Source organism: Paramormyrops kingsleyae, chromosome 10 (assembly GCF_048594095.1).
Source record: "Paramormyrops kingsleyae isolate MSU_618 chromosome 10, PKINGS_0.4, whole genome shotgun sequence".
NCBI classification, from domain to species: Eukaryota; Metazoa; Chordata; class Actinopteri; order Osteoglossiformes; family Mormyridae; genus Paramormyrops; species Paramormyrops kingsleyae.
In genome coordinates this window covers 1,005,692-1,022,245 of record NC_132806.1, presented here as the reverse complement: position 1 = coordinate 1,022,245, position 16,554 = coordinate 1,005,692, and the positions used below count along the sequence as shown (strand labels likewise).

Here is a 16,554-nt window from a genome sequence, read left to right as displayed (position 1 = left end):
GTATGTATGTTCTTACTTGTGAGTCATAATGTCAAACTATGTCAAATCGTATATTATATTGTATGTGAAGCGCTTTGTGACTTTTTGTCTGTGAAAGGCGCTATATAAATAAATTTTACTTACTTACTTACAGTACAGTAAGTGCATTAGAGAACCTGTAAGATGACAGGTTTTGGACTTTTTAATATCCTGGCTCAGTTTATTTTGTGCATAGATGAGATGGAGTTGGAGCTCCTCCATATGTACCAGAAAGTCAGCAGTGCACCTAATTCTGCCTGTATGTTTGGTCGTGTTTGTGGCTGTGTCATCTTACCAGTAAGGTCCCTCCTCTCGAGTGTGTATGCTATCACAGGTGTGGACACGATCGCAGTACTGACTCTCCTCACTGAACTTCTCTGCAGATCCAGACAACCTTGCTCCAACTCCTGGTCCCTGACAGGCCTTTTAACTGGGTGCATCACATCAGCATTGCCATCAACCTGCTGGTCCTTGTCAACACCCTAGTCATCTTTGTACCCAACATCAAAGACATCTTTGGAGTCATAGGCAGGGGTGCACGTAACATATTTGGTCTTGTTCTTAGGGGAGAACCTGGGCTTGTTGCTTGGTCCTCACTTTTTAAATATTTTTTTTCCAAGACCCCACATCACAGAATGAACACAATAGAGGGATACATGGATAACCTGACATTGTACATGTACTTTAATTTCAACTGAGAATGAATAAAATCAGTACAACAAAATATCTGTTCTTTAAAGCCCCGTAGTATGTAACTTTCAAAACTTTTCAAACACTGAAAACCAAATGAAATGACAGCTTTTTAAGCACTGACAACAGTTACTGCTATTTAAAAGCACTGAAAGTTATCTTATGTCATCATCATCATCATCATCATCATCATCATCATCACTCCCCTCCTGACTGTTTTGCTTTGTGAAAGACCAACAAAAAACATTACTCAGTGCTTGGACCTGTGAGAGCTAGGGTTGTAACGGTATACCGGTATGGCGGTTTATTGTGATATTGACATGTACGATTATCATATCATGCACATTTGCCTATCCGCGGTTTGGAAAAAAAAAAAGAAACCAGATCTCACCTGCGCTGCTGTGTATATGCAACTTCTTTCCGCTTTACTGCTTAGACTCCACCCATAAATGCACAGCGGCGAAAATGTCCGATAGTGGCTGCAAATTCTAATCTCTATTTCCCGCCGAAAAAAAAATTAAAATCTGCAGTATGAGAATATTTTGGGTATCCGAAAAATGATCGTGGGGTGGATATCCAGTTTGCAAGAAATGTGGACGAAGAGTGGCCGCAAAAGGAGGAAATACGTCGAACATGTTCTCCCATATTCGCGAACACCATCCCTCCGTGAAGATAAAGGTAAGTTCCATTTATAACTTAAAGCCGTATTATTTCTGTGATGCAGAGGGAATCCCGGAATCCAGTCATGTAATTGGAGTCAATTACAGTATAATTCAGATGCCACGTAAAATGTCCGATTTGATAGATAGATGGATGAATAAATCAAAATATAGCTGTGCAGCAAATTAAATCGCGATGTGCGTCTGTGAATATACAGCGCAAAAAGGCTGCCGCTTGCTCATTAACCAACTACCCCCCCCCACACACACAGCGGCACAGATGATTATTTTGTCCTCCAGGTTCGTGTGCCGCCCCCCATAGAATCCCTCCCGGCGCCCTCCCAACTTCATCCCTTATCGTCTCCGCTCGCCCATCCTCTAGAAAACCGCTTTATTTAGATTATTTTTGTTTTACTCCAAGTTCGTGTGCCGCCCCCCACGTGACATGAAAAAGTGCCGCCCCGGGCGGCTGCCCCGTTCGCCCATACCTAAAACCTCCACTGCATGATGGTCATGGTTTTTAAAGCGTCTGCTGTCTCACTCACTATGTGAAGACGTGAACACATGAACATATCCAGAGCTACTCTCGATTGAACACTTAATGATCATTTTATAATTTTATTTAAAAGAATAATCATCAAATACACTAACTGAAAACTCATAGGTGTTTAGTACAAGTGGACACATTCTCTCACCTCAGCGGTCAAGATTGAGCCCTGAAAATCTCAACATGCTTACATTTCTTCATCATAACCTGACCTGAAAAAAAGCAAAGAAATACATGCTGCTATGATAATCTCAGGAAAATATTAACAAACATGACCCTGCACATACTGTATTGCTCTCCCATATATGCTATTAAAGAGGAAGGACAGTTTGATTTATTCTTGTCTAATATAAAGAGAAATAACTTATTCCTTATTTTGTTCAAATGGGAGATGCGCAGCTTTATTTTATAAATTTTTCCCCCAAAAGTTAGACTCATACTTCCATAAGTTTTTTTTATTTTCATTAAAAAAAGTTTGTTACAATAAACCATGTTCAACCAAAAACCATATCTCTTTTTATTCATTTAAGGGTCATTGTAGCTGATGATTATACTAATAATAATGATAGTTTAATACCGTATACCACGAAACCGTGATATTTTCTGAGACGATTATCATACCGTGAAAATCTCATACCGTTACAACCCTAGTGAGAGCCCAACAAAGCTATAGTGGTCGATGGGTTTCCACTGCCTCAAATGAAGGAAACGTTTATGGAACTGTGAGGAGCTACACTGTTTTCCACCTTGGATCTTCAGAGTGCGTACCACCAAGTGCCACTCCATGCAGATAGCCGCAATTTGACAGCATTCATCACCCATGAGGGACTGTTTCATTTCAAACGGGTGCCATACGGTCTGGCATCCGGACCAAGCTGTTTCCAGCGGATCCATGATGTCATCAATTCTGAAAGGCATGCCAGGGGTCCAGTGCTATTTGGACGACATCATAATTGTAGGCTCAACACTGGAGCAACATGACAAAACACTGACGGCTGTAAGACGGTTCTGGGATGGGTAACCCCCTGGGGGGGGCGGGCATGTGGTGTGGAGGTACCGGCAGGCAGCACGGTATGTTGGACTGATGCCAGCTTTGTATATAGTTCTTAGTAATCACTTGTGTCATTATAAATGTGCTGAGTGAAATATTAATATTTAAAAATTAATATTTATCATTGTACGTAGTGTGTGTGTGTGTATGTGTCCTTGTGCCCACTGTGTGTATTAGGAGTAAACGGGGGGATGAGCATGGTGGGCAGTGTGAGTGCGTGTGGTTGGAGTGGTACAGGTGTAATAAACGCCATCTGGTGATTAAACCCCAAACTATTTCTGCTAGTTAATTATGGTGAGCATAGGTCAGCGATCCACTATTACAATACATTATGGATAAATTCTGAGATATCCACTGTCAGACTTGGCTCATATATGCAAATGCGCATAAAGCCATGGATTTTAAAGTAGTTTTTCTTGAAAATGATGCCGTAAAAGATCAAATATTGTCTGGAAATAGGCATTATGGGAAAATTCTGAGATATATCCTTTCAAACTTGGCTCATATAAACAAACGCATATAAAATCACCGTTTCATATGTGCTGTCGCTCAGAGTCTTTTTCCTAAATGTGATCTGATACCATAACGTTACATTTATGTGTGCACCAGATGTTTTAGGTGCGGATGATAACTTGACTGCAGTGAAAAATAAACACTCCATCCTCCCATCGATACTGGGGCAGACTAATAGGTGAGGCGCTAGGGACAGCAGCCCAGGGCCGGGCCTTACCTTTGACTGAAAATCTCACATGTATGTGAAACACTCATGAAGATTAAAGCACTAATATCACACATTTTATTTGTTTGCTATTGGTGTGCTTCTTTTATATGTCTAATTTTTATATACTGTATTTTATACACAGTATATATATTAGGGCTGTCAAATGATTAAAATTTTTAATCAGATTAATCAGAATTTTCAGTGGATTAATCAGGATTAATCACTATTTGCAACTACACCTGAATCCTAACCATTTTTTTTTCCTGAAATGCATACCAAAAGATAAATAACAGGACACAGATACATAATTTTCATATTATGTCTGTTTATTAACACAGCCAAATAATGGTGATTTAAATCAAGCTGAAGCATACTACACACCATAATATTTGTCTTTGCAATGTCCCACCGCTTCCCCTTTGGCATTCCTCTTAACCAAGATGTACAATTTACAGTATTCAATTGAACAGAAAGCAATAAATGTAGTCAAATCATAACAGTGGCCTACCACATTTTTATCATGCACAATTTGAGTCATCTGTTGCGTTTTTGTGTGGGAAAAAATATTTTCAATAAAACTTTTGAATCAAACCAAAAGAACAATCTTTTACCTTTACCTCCATTCTTTAATCCAGTTGCTCAAGCAAGCCTAACTACTACAACATGTTGCACTGAAACTGGTCTTTTTGTTTGCACATCACCTTTCAAATCTACTGAGCTTAATCATCTTTCAGCCAGTTGCTGAGGCAAACTAACTTGTTCACATTTTCCGAAAGTAAAGCTGACCTTTTCTTGTTCACAATGTGACCTGCAACTGAGAAAAGTCGTTCACAGGGAACAGTGGTTGCAGGAGTGGCTAGATATTTGTGAGCTAGTGAGGCCAGCTTATCATGGGCTCCTGAATGAGAGGCCCACCACCTAAAGGGGCAGTTATGGCGTCACATTAGAGTCAAAACTCGCACGCGTAAATATGCCACTCGCGAGCGCAAAGTCAAAACTCACACACGTAAATATGCCACTCACGAGCGCAAAGTCAAAACTCACACGCGTAAATATGCCACTCGCTCGCGTTCTGCCGGGGGGAGGTTTTGACAGTTTGGGGGCGGAGTCATGCCGTTTCTGACAGCGAACGCTATTGGCAGATGAAGTCTATCTATGTTATAAATATAATTTCACCGATTCTCATTGCCCCCTTGCCTGTTTCCCCGTCAATATAAAACAGATACAGTTACAGAACGCAGCGACACACGTTATTGGGATTCTGAGGCAGGCATTAGCTTCGGCATCTCCATACGGTAAAGTAACGTTATCATGTGTTACGAGTTTCCATAGACCATACATAATTACTGCACCTCGTCATGCAACCACTTACCATGAGTATTACTAACGTAGTTGTAGCATTTTGTATTTTGATGCTTTCAGTTGCTATTTGAATGTTGTGGGTTAGACTATTCTGTTCTATAGTACTGCAATGTAATGCCCCTTTGGGAACGGATTTACAAAAAATATCTTCACATGGGGACACACTGAATAATCATTCAGACAACATCATTATTAAGATGACTTGTTAAACGATAAACAGACCTTTTAATATTGTTCAAAATTATAAGAAAGAATTTCTTGTAAACTTTTCTTCATTGCTTTAAATTTTCAAGAGATTCAAACCTGGCCATATTCTCCTCCAGTCTGCTGCATGAACTGCCTGAGGCAGCAGACGTGGTTGGCTGGACCTGCCTCATGACCACTTCTGTTCTTTGGCCCAGGGCCGGAGTGGGACTCCTTTTCAGTCCTGGAGTTTCAAGCCTTAGACCGGCCCACTTTAGTTCACGACTGGACTATATTAAAATAACGTCATTTCCAATTCAGTGCAAATACAGTAGCCTAAGTGTTGCTTCACAGTGAAGTTAACACAATGTTTAACAGTATCAAAATCTATTTTCTGTAAGAATTAGTGCTCATAAATATCCAAACCATGAAATGAAAAAATATCAAATAAATACAAATATATATTTAGCTATATGTATAAAATAAAGATTAAAATAAAATGTATTAAACTTTCTAATGACACTATCATATCTTTTTCAAGGAAACAGCTGCTTTATAACTTCAAATATTTTTCATAAATATGAGAACATTAAAGGGTAAATCTCCAACACTATTCTTTAAAACATCACAATGTCCTTTTCTGCAATATCTGAATATATATTCTGTGCAAAATTGTTCACAGATATCCAGTCCTTAAACACAAATAAAGAATAAAACAAAGTATTGCACTGTTATCTGCAAGACTTTTTTAAACCTGTGGTACAACAGCTTACCTGTGTTTTCCACATTGAGAGTCTCTTGCATGATACAACTGGGTCCTGGCTCTGCGTCTGACACTAAATGAAATTTTTTAAATATTATATATAATATTTCTCACCACAAAATTCCTCTTTTTAGCTTTCTGATCAAGTTAAGTCAGATTTATTAATGTAGTGAATCATCTGATGTCATTAATTATCTCAGGGCATTTTTCATTGAGCAGGTGTAATATTCATTAATATTAATTTAAATTATTCGAATTCTTATTTTCACTCAATGACAATCCTACCTGCCCATTCCAGACATCCCAACCTGCAAAAACTCATTGCAGGGAGGTCCCCCCCCCGCCAAGAAGGGAAATTACTTTATTTCACACAAGAGAATTTCTACATTGGCCATATGTATAATTTTTTGTTAATTAATTTTTTATAGTCAGCACACTAAATTTCGAAGGCTCCACTGAACCGATAACTTCGGTCCTCGAGAAGTTAAATAAAAGCCCGCCCGCACTGAAATCTGATTGGCTTATTTTGTTAAGTAGACCAATCAGGATGCTGTCTGTCTAGCACGGGCTACATGAACAGGCACACACGCAGGGATCCATACATACGCACGCTCTCTCTCTCTCTCATTCCGTCGTGCGCGCGATTTTCTCAAGTGCGCGATGGACACGTTACTGTCTCGCGCGCATGCTCTTGTGTGCTTGCTCTAGTTTCCGGGACATTTTATTCAATTTGCGGGCATCAGGGAGCCGCTATCAATATGCGGGAGACTCCCGGAACTTCCGGGAGACTTGGGATGTCTGCCATTCTAGTGTGTTGGGCTCATGATTGGTGCTTGGTAACGTTACGGGGCCTGGTTCTTCACTGTTAGCAGCAAACTGGACTAGAGGCTGCTGCTGCTGCTGAAGAGCTACAGTACAAGAAAAAGTTCGATACATAAACATGAACGGTGGTTTGCAGACATCGTTGTTTTGCACTGCCCCTAACTAGCTTAACGTTAGCTTACCGACCGTTTCATCGTCTTCATGTTTTGTTGTACTCTCGCTGCCGCTGGTTTTAACGAAAAATGTACTCAGCTTAGTACAGTTGGCCGCGTCAGTTTCTACAGCTTTCTTTTTTTTTTTAAATTCTGGCCTTTTCAGCGCCACCTTTTTGCTTTTTATTATCCATTTTTCATCTCTCGTGTATCTCTTAACAACTGATTTTGATCTGTTGAGCAAAGTGCCGCTGTCGGGGAAGTCGAATGATAATTACGTCATCATTAACCTGCAGGCTGTATTCTGCTCATGGGGCTGCGAGAAAATAAATAAAAATAGTGGAGCTGCGGTAAAATGATGAATAAAAAGAGTGAGGCTATGGTAAAATAAATAAATTTAAAAAGTGCGACTGCTGTGAGTGCAGGCAGCTAGGGACACCAGCCCTTGCGGCCAAAAAACGGACCGGCCCACCGGGAATTCTCCCGGTCCTCCCGATTAGCCAATCCGGGACTGCTTTGGCCTGTCTGCTGCCTTGTCCCTGGGGGTGTTAACGTATGGCCTCTCTGAACCTGAGCTGCATCTACGTTATCAGTTTAACAAGGCATCTAAATGTTGTCTAAATGATTAACATAAAGTAAATGGATAAAGTCAGTACTAAAAACATTACACTGAAGTCTTTATCTGGAACTAGTTTATAATACAAACAGTGTTTTTTTTATGCCGATTCTGATATCCAAAGGCACAGCAATACATTTTTTCTCTTATTCCATGGATTTTACTTGTGTATTAGCCCTACAGAAACAGCATGTAATATTATTTAAACCTATATCATTTTACGTAACATTCACCTACTTTATCTCACAATTCTGTTTTTTTGTTTCTGTATAACCCAACAATAGTGAGTTTGTAAATTTAGAAATGTGGGATTAAAAAAACAGAAGCATGGGATATAAATTCATGATTCTGAGCTAAGTGCAAAAGAGAGAATGACGAGTAGTTTTTCCTTTTCTGAATTATCAGATAAAATCTTGTAATTGCGCAAATAGTTAGAATTTTTAAATTTAAAGTCAAATGAACCTTTTCTTTAATTATTTTTTTATTTAATTTAATTTCTTCCATAGACTAATACTTGCAAACTGTCACTTTCTGCCACAGGCTCTGCCCATTAAAAAAAACACTGTTTGCAAACACTGAATTTGTATTTTGATGACAGATCATGGATGGGCCCTAATGGGGTTCTTTCCTGCAACTATTGATTACTAGCTTACATCTAGATTACATCTTTACCACATCACACCAACAGATTGCTTATCAACAGAAATAAAAAGACATTACTGAACCTTGAATTGCAACCTTGCATGTGATAGAACACAAATATATAAAAGTTAAAATTTTCACCCATAATTAAAAAAAAGTATATAAATATGAACACTTGACTAAGAAGGGGGCTTTGGGTACACAATTCCTTACCTTTGCATTTCTTGTTGAACTGTGTTTGGCCTACTGACAGCCTGGCCAACCCCAAAGGAAGCACTGGTATCAGGTTGAGGTGCCACGGTGGGAGAACTGTTGGAATTCCCCTGTGCTTGAGGATTGCTATGCTTTTGGATGCAGCTAAGCAGATTCCTTACAGCACTTTCTATTTCTGAATTCTGCTCCTGTAAAAAGAAAACATAAGTGCATTCACATTAAATGCAACAACAACAATAATAATAACAATAAATTTAATTATTAGCAAGAAGTGACCCACCCCACACAAATGGTACAGTGTAATGATCCTATTACAAAAAGGTTGGTCACGAAGTATCTTGTCTTGTTTTTTTTATCAGCACTCACGGTGGGATGTTTAAAAACACTGATCATTAAAATGCAGATATTTTTCTTATTTTTCAGAATCTTTCATGTTATCTTGAAAAACATGCTTAATGCATTGTAAAAACTGTCATTTTCATAAACATAATAAACATTTAGGCAAGTATTGTACTATGTACATTTATTTAACAATTTAATTAACTAAAAATACATGAGAAGGCACTTATATATTTTAACTTTGCAGTTATATATAACAGTCTCTGACTAACAATACTGAATGTATAGAAAAATATTAAAAAATAAAAACTTACCCTCGGATTGTTCGATTCAGCCATGGCGATCGATCGACAACGACGACGACCACCACCACCCCCGAAACGGCGCGAGCTGCTCTGTGTAGTAACGACATTGCTGCGCTTTTACTGATATATAAAAACCAGTAAAACTAATGATATTTCATAAAAATATTTTCCAATCGTTTTAAAAAAATAGCTGATACATATGCATACAAATGTTTGCATTGTGGCTGGCGTTGTTCATTGGTGGACCAATAAAATGACTTCATTCCCACCCCAGCCCCGCCCCCGACTCTGCTCTCTCAAGTTTGCATTTAGAAGTGCACGAGTGAGTTTTGCTACAGGAATATCGCAAAAGGAGTAGCAAAAGTCAAAGCGCTAGGATTTGAGATAGTACTGCCAGATCTGAGAGGTTGTGAGTGCCGACTTGTGGTTGTACAGCGAAACTGAAGTAAAGCGCAAAGATAAATGTGTAGTACACAATTGTGCCTGTCATTTTGTTTATGTGAATGACACTTTACACATTTGTAACTATTAATCTGCAACTTCGAATTCAAAACACAGGTGTTCTGAGTATTGTCTGTGTGTGCAAATCGATAGATGCAGCTTTTCACATCAGAGCTGTGAGTATAAATTTCAACTTACAAATACAAATATTAATTTTACAAGATCTCACATTCAAATTAGCAAGCTCTCGAGTTTTGCTACTGTTTTACCTTCATACCATAGCAGTCCTCCAATTTAATGGTGGGCTCTGCTCTGTACCTGTGTATGGCAGGTTGGACCTCTTCATCTTCTGGTTCTGAATCTGAGCACATTTGCAGAAGGCTGATTTTCTTCCTGGGTGGCCCATCATCATGTGTCTGTGAAGACTTTCTGGGTGATTCTTGTTGCAGCATTCCTTCAAGTGTGGTCCACACCTCTTCCCTGTCTGTCTTGGGCAGGCATTTCAAGTCTTTGAAACGAGGATCCAATACTGTAGCAATCTGGAGCCATGCATTGTTGAGCTGTTCTTGACGGGATGCTAGGTCCTCCTTGAACTTGGTCTTGAATCTCACCACATATGCAGGGTCCTCATCACAGGCTTCCATCTTGAGACGCAAGTGGCAGAGAGAAGGTAGTACCACAGAACAGGAGACATAGGCCTCCCCACCCAGGAGCTCAGTTACATACCTACACACACACACACACACACACACACACACACACACACACACAGACAGTGTAATATTATAACAGAGGTTAGCAACATATACATATTATTATTATTATTATTATTATTATCATTATCATCATCATCATCATCATTTTTTATATACATACATGTTATTGATATTTAACTTGGTTTAATTTATTCCAGAAAATAATCACGGCAATGTTATTTGATAGGCTACAGACTGATTTACCTGCATGGCTCTAGAAGTGTCTCCAGGATCAGTTTATTCCACTCTGCTGCGGTCGGCAAAACGAGATTGTCCAGGGCTGCGATGACAGCCTCTTTATTGCTGCTCAAGCGCTTGACCATTTCCAGTGTCGAATTCCAACGTGTTGGAACATCCTGGATCAATGGCTCTTGCTTTTCCCAGGCTGACTTGTTGTGCTTGAAGCTCCGCAGCATTTGCTGGGCTGTGCTTAAAATGACCGACAACTTTGCGAGCTTTGACCAAAGCTTTCACAAAGCCGCTGTCAGCAAGACTCACGGTGACACTTCTCTGCAGCATGTGAGCGACACAGTTCATGTGTTCATAGCGTGTAAGTCGAATTGCGGCAACCATGTTGCGTGCACTGTCAGTCCCAATGCTTGTCGTTTTGCCCTCGATGTCCCACTTACGTGCAACAGACAGGAACTGTTCTTTACAAGCCTCCGCAAAATGACGCTCCTCAGTTTTTAATATAGTCAGCGCAAAAGACTTCAGTTCCCACGTGTCACTGATGTAATGTGCAGTTACTCCGAGGTAATTGTTGTTACTCACTGATGTCCAATGGTCTCCTGTCAGGGCGATATAATTTACTTGAGCCAAGACCTCTTTCCTTTTTTCTTTTTCGTTTTCATAGAGCTCGTGGATTTTCGTCATAACTGTGGCTCTTGACGGTGGCTTATAGGATGAGTCTTGAGACGCCACTTGCAAAACATCCATGAAGCCTGAGTCTTCTACAATGCTAATGGGTCTACAATCCTTTGCAATCCATTTTGCTATTGTGTCGGTCAAATTATCTGAGGTTGATTTTGTTAATGGTATGCGAAAATCCAGCGTGGTCTGGCGCAAACCACTTGCTGAACTTGATGGCCCAGCAAACGCATGTTTGGCGTTGACATGGTACCTCAAGCTCGAACAGCTCCGGTGAAATTGAAACTCCTTGTTGCAAATCTTGCAAAAAACCTTGTACTTGTTAACTGTACCATCATCATTCTTTTTATATTTGAATCCGTCCATAGGCCCACCTTTCTCCATCTCGCCTTTAGCTTCCCAAGCCACTTTCCTGACAAATAATTCGTCACACTGCGCATGCGTGAATTGCGTTAAAAAAATTGACGTAATTAACAACAAAAAAATAATTAACATCGTTAACGTGTTATTTTTGACAGCCCTAATATATATATATACGATCTCATTATGGTAGGGGTCATAACACAATAAATATTTGGTATAATGCTTAAAACAGTTTCGAAAAGTAATAGTTTGTAATGTTTTGTAGTCAAACTCTTGTCAACGTGTGTATTTAATGAGAAATTTATGGACACATTTATGGAATTTGCTAACTACTGCAGTGCATGATGGATACAATATTTGGAGGCTACGTAAATTTCATCATCTGCAGTTGCTGCAACTGGCATAGGCAGGCCCAGGGGGCATTTTTACCCCAGGGCCCAGTGTACAATTGTTCCGCCCCTGCACAGATACAAAAGTTTCCATAAAAACCATTGCATTCCTTTACACCAGGGGTGTCCAATCTTATCCGCAAAGGGCCGGTGTGTATGCAGGTTTTTGGGATAACCTGTAAGTCAGCTGTTCAAACCCAGGTGTGAGGACTCTTCAGCCAATCAGTCCTCTAATTAGTAATCTAATTAGGCAGTTGCAGCGAAAACCCGCATACACACCGGTCCTTTGCGGATAAGATTGGACACCCCTGCTTTACACTCACCTAAAGAATTATTAGGAACACCTGTTCAATTTCTCATTAATGCAATTATCTAATCCACTAATCACATGGCATCCAAACCATGTGTTGAAGTTAGCCCGACTATATCTTGACAGAATTGTTTTACAGCCCTCACTAACTCTAGCCCCTATTCCATGTTCTTAAAACCAGTTTCAGTGACAGAGGATCAGTCTGACAAAGGTACCTGCCTTTGACTGCTGTCTGATCCACACAGTACCCGACCCATGCAGCTCCCCCTGTAGGTGGTGGGCCCACAGCAGGGCAGGTCCTTCTTGTTTTCCTTCATGGGGGTTTTCTGAAGGTGTATGCACACTTGGTCAGGTTGCCTTGTACAGTGTCCCAACATGACTGCCCCCCTCCCCTGCTAGTCTGCACTCACATTGTGCTTAATTGTGAAGTGTGGCTCAGTGGGCTAAGCCTGTATGCCTGTAATCACACGGTCGCTGGTTCAAACCCAGCCTCAGCACGTGTGCAGCTCCTTAAGCAAGGCCCTTAACCCCCAGCTCCCTGGGCACCCCAACAGGTGGCTGCCCTTTATGGACAGCTTGCTCTATTTATTTTATGGAATATGTAATGCAGCCATTTGTCTACTTTGTGCCAGAACTGTCACTGCCCAATTTGGACCAGAAGCTTTATTTAGACAACGCATGTGCAAGAATACATTAACAGTAGAATTATAATAATAATAATAATAATTAATCAACAGTTATTATAATTACTGTTATTAAAAATGTAGAATTTACTAAAAGAATTGGAGAATCTAGCTATGTGGGGAACTGACTTAATCAGCATATACCCAGGTTTCTTAACAGAGAAGAGTAGTGGGTTTTATGTTTTTGGGCTGGTGCCCCATCCTAGGTTGTTCCCTGCCTTGAGTTCATAGCCTCAGTGATAGGCTCCGGACCCCCACGACCCTGAATAGGACAAGTGGTTACATAAGACAGATGGATGGAGTTTAATCCAAACATTAGCATTGTGGAGAGACTTCATGAGGGGCCCGTGCTCAAAGGCTAAAGAAGGGGCACTCAGTACCATTAAAGCTCACCCATAAGTTCACCTTAAATACTGTGAGCAAAATGGGCAGTGCTCAGACACTCCTAGCACCCCCCTTTCTGCATGTGCCAATGTCGTCTGATTGGATGCCCCCCCAACACACATCCATGATGTTGCAAAAATTCTGAGCTTAGCATAAACGTGTTCCTCTCTCACAAAGTACAAGTCATTATCAGACAAAACCAAGGTTAGGCACCCATGAAATGATGGTATAGTATCCATGTTTTTTTCATGTACTACTGGTCTCTGGCTTTTATGGAGTGCCTGCAATATATATTTTACTCCATTCGTGTAAATAAAATGGAAGCACACATATTTTCTGCATTAGGGCTAAATTAGGAGTAGGGCCTCCTATACCACCTTGCACCTTCACTGTATTGTTGTATTGCTGTATCGTAAGGTCACTGTTTTATTCTACACAATTGCAGAGGAAGACTAGTGTTTGGGTTTTTTGTCATACTTTAATGACAATGTTGAACTGTCACGTTTTTTTATTTTCAGTGGTTTTAAGTTATAAGTTCGGCACTTGAGGGAGGTATTTTAAACACAACTGGCATCTCCTCCACGTCTATGCAGCCCTGTGTAGGATAACTCTTTGGGAGGTGCGATGGATGAATGCTAAGTGAGCTCTTGCAAATTAAATGCACGATACCCAGTGACTTACGTTGTAGCTCCTCCAGCTGTCCACTAGGGGGTATCATCGTCTTACTGTTCTAAACCATGTCGTTCTAAACCACTAGAACTGTTTCCGGTTCTTCTAAATTTTATTCTGCACGTTGTTCATATTTCTCAGTATTTACATAAAGTTTGTTACATAATTTTGTCATGTACATTGCTTGTACGAATTTATTACATAACGTAGAGTTCACTCAGTGATTTCACATATTTTTAGTTAAGTACAGAACACATATCTGGTCCATCTCTATGAGACATTTCATCAGTAGGTAAGCATACTGTTCAGTGCCGGGTGTATGATAAACCGGCACAGGGAGAGGGTGTGCACGGAAATCAGGCAAGAAGTTCGCATGTGACAAACAGGAGGAGGGGCGGGGATGCCGCGCTCGCAAACAGCCCCGCCTTACATCGCCGCTGCCGCTTTACCCAGCATCTGTCACAGCTGTACTTCGGGGGCGACGTCGAAAGCCCGCCGTCTTTCTGGCGATCAGACGCCACATCGGAGGAAGACATGTCTGAAGTACGGAAATTTACGAAAAGGCTGAGCAAACCCGGGACAGCTGCGGAGCTCCGGCAAAGCGTATCGGAGGCGGTGCGAACATCTCTGATTGTGGTTAGTAATTATTCTCTATTAATCTTCAGCTAGCTACTGTCGACCTCGCAAGTACAAAAACAGCTACTTGTGCCATACGCCTTTTACGTAGTACGTTATCATTTTTATTTATTTATTTATTTATTTATTCCTCCGCAAACCCATCGCGAACAGTTTGTGCGGTTTTCAGTAGTATTTGTCTGTATTGGCTTGGCATGAACGCCTTGCATCATGCCGTGTCTCAATTTCCCGTGAGTCAAATGGAAGTCATGCGTTTTGAAATCTGCTTATTGAATTGCCCCACCACCGCATGAATATGGCTCCGGCGCACGGTGGCGTGCTGCCGGGTTCTGTCTGTGACATTGTGCAGAGGAGACAGCGTGAGCACTCAACACTGTCGGCGGCTCCTTTGTGTGCCCGACCATCTTGCTCTGCCAAATCCCCCTGACGGTCGACCAACCTTCTGTGCATTTTGTGAATGAAGGTGACTGTAGAGAAGTCTGCTTTTGACTAGGCTATATATCAGTACAAAAATTATTTAGATTTTCTTCTGAATATTGGAGGCTGGCCCACAAGGTGGGGTGTGGTGAATTTTTCTTTTTTTTTTTTGGAGTGGGGCAAGTTCCTCTTTTTGCAGTGATCTGAAATGAGAAATTGATTCATATTGGTGTTCTTCTTGTCTAAAAATTAGATAGAATTACTGTTATTTATTCCAAGATGATGAGGTTCAGACCTAATCTGATCCTCCCCACCTGGTGTTTCAGTATGCCGGTGTGTGTGTGTGTGTGTGTGTGTGTGTGGGGGGGGGGGGGGGGGGGGTGTTATAAGGAGGCTGGGTCTGTAGAGGTAGCGACTTGCACACTCCTTGTTCCGGAGGGGCCCTGCATGTCTTGCTCCATGAGGAAAGAAGCTTAATCAGCATGATTCCTTATGGTGCTAGGCCCAGCTCTGGTATACACCCCATGGGTACACTGAAGTATGGGGTTGCACTTATGTTCATTCACTTTGCCATTCAAAATGAGTAGCCAGAATCATATTGACATCTTTGATATCCAGAATGTTACTGGAATACCTTCTGTGGTTTCTTATTATCAGCAGTGCTATAAAAATGAACCAGCTCTCAAAGGCCATAATAATGACAGACATGTACAAAGAGGTTTTATTTCTGCTGGCTGTGCCCACAAGTCCATTCAGTACAACATCATGGAAAACCCTACAGGGCGCATCACGGAAATTTAATCTGGGAGTTACAGATACCCAGAGCCTTTATTCTGGGCTGCAGGGACACTGATATGGTAACAACTCAAAAAACAGAGACACTAAGTCATAGCCTGTCTTCTGTGAGGAAGTAGGTTGGGCAGGGAGGCTTGGTCTTGGTAGTGACTGGTGTCCACATGGCTGGTCCTCAGGGCACATGCTGTCTCAGTCAACATGGGGATAAGCTTTGTGGACGGCTGTGGATAGATGGGGTCTCAAGGTCTGGTTCTAGTAGGGCCAGTTTTGTCCTTGAGTAAGATGCTGTTCCAAAATCATTTGAGAACAAAAGGGTCTGAAGAGGAACTAAGTTGTGTACTTCAGTGCAATGATCACATGATCACATTGTTGTGCTTGGGAAATTAAAGCCGCTCAGGTGATTGACCCTTTAACACTAGAAGCGCCGAGTGCCGGTCATTTGACCAAAATGACCAAAAAAAAAAACTTTGCACTTGATCAAATTCCAGGACCCTCCTTTTTGTGTGTTGTATCTCCCAGCACCCTTAAATGTTCAAAATTACACTGGTACAAGGTAGTTTAAAGCTATTTTCTCATACATGTGTTGGCTGTATGTTGCAGCATTTGCCAATATTGAGTTATTTCTATCACCTATGGAAGAAAAATCTTGGTATCCTGCTCTGTGTCTCTGTGCAGAGGTTCTGCCTGATCTAGGCAGATGTGCAGATGTAGTTATGGACGTACAGCAACCAAGTTATTGCTGTATTTGGAACCTCACATCAG

At 40.9% G+C, this 16,554-nt stretch overlaps 1 protein-coding gene and 1 pseudogene across 5 annotated transcripts in view; one reads left to right on the top strand and one right to left on the bottom strand.

The window, feature by feature from the left end:
• Positions 1-3,991: 3,991 nt before the first annotated feature.
• Positions 3,992-11,563, bottom strand: LOC140593210 (E3 SUMO-protein ligase ZBED1-like; annotated as a pseudogene).
• Positions 11,564-14,228: 2,665 nt separating this feature from the next.
• Positions 14,229-16,554, top strand: part of dock11 (dedicator of cytokinesis 11) — a 77,772-nt gene continuing 75,446 nt past the window's right edge. For 2 of the 5 annotated variants that reach the window (XM_072717123.1, XM_072717121.1), the window contains exon 1: positions 14,232-14,580. In XM_072717123.1, the coding sequence (XP_072573224.1) occupies positions 14,479-14,580 (102 nt within the window). In that variant the 5' untranslated portion in view covers positions 14,232-14,478. Of the gene's footprint in view, positions 14,581-16,554 lie in introns of all 5 variants that reach the window. The other 3 variants (XM_072717125.1, XM_072717122.1, XM_072717124.1) reach the window with 3 other exon arrangements.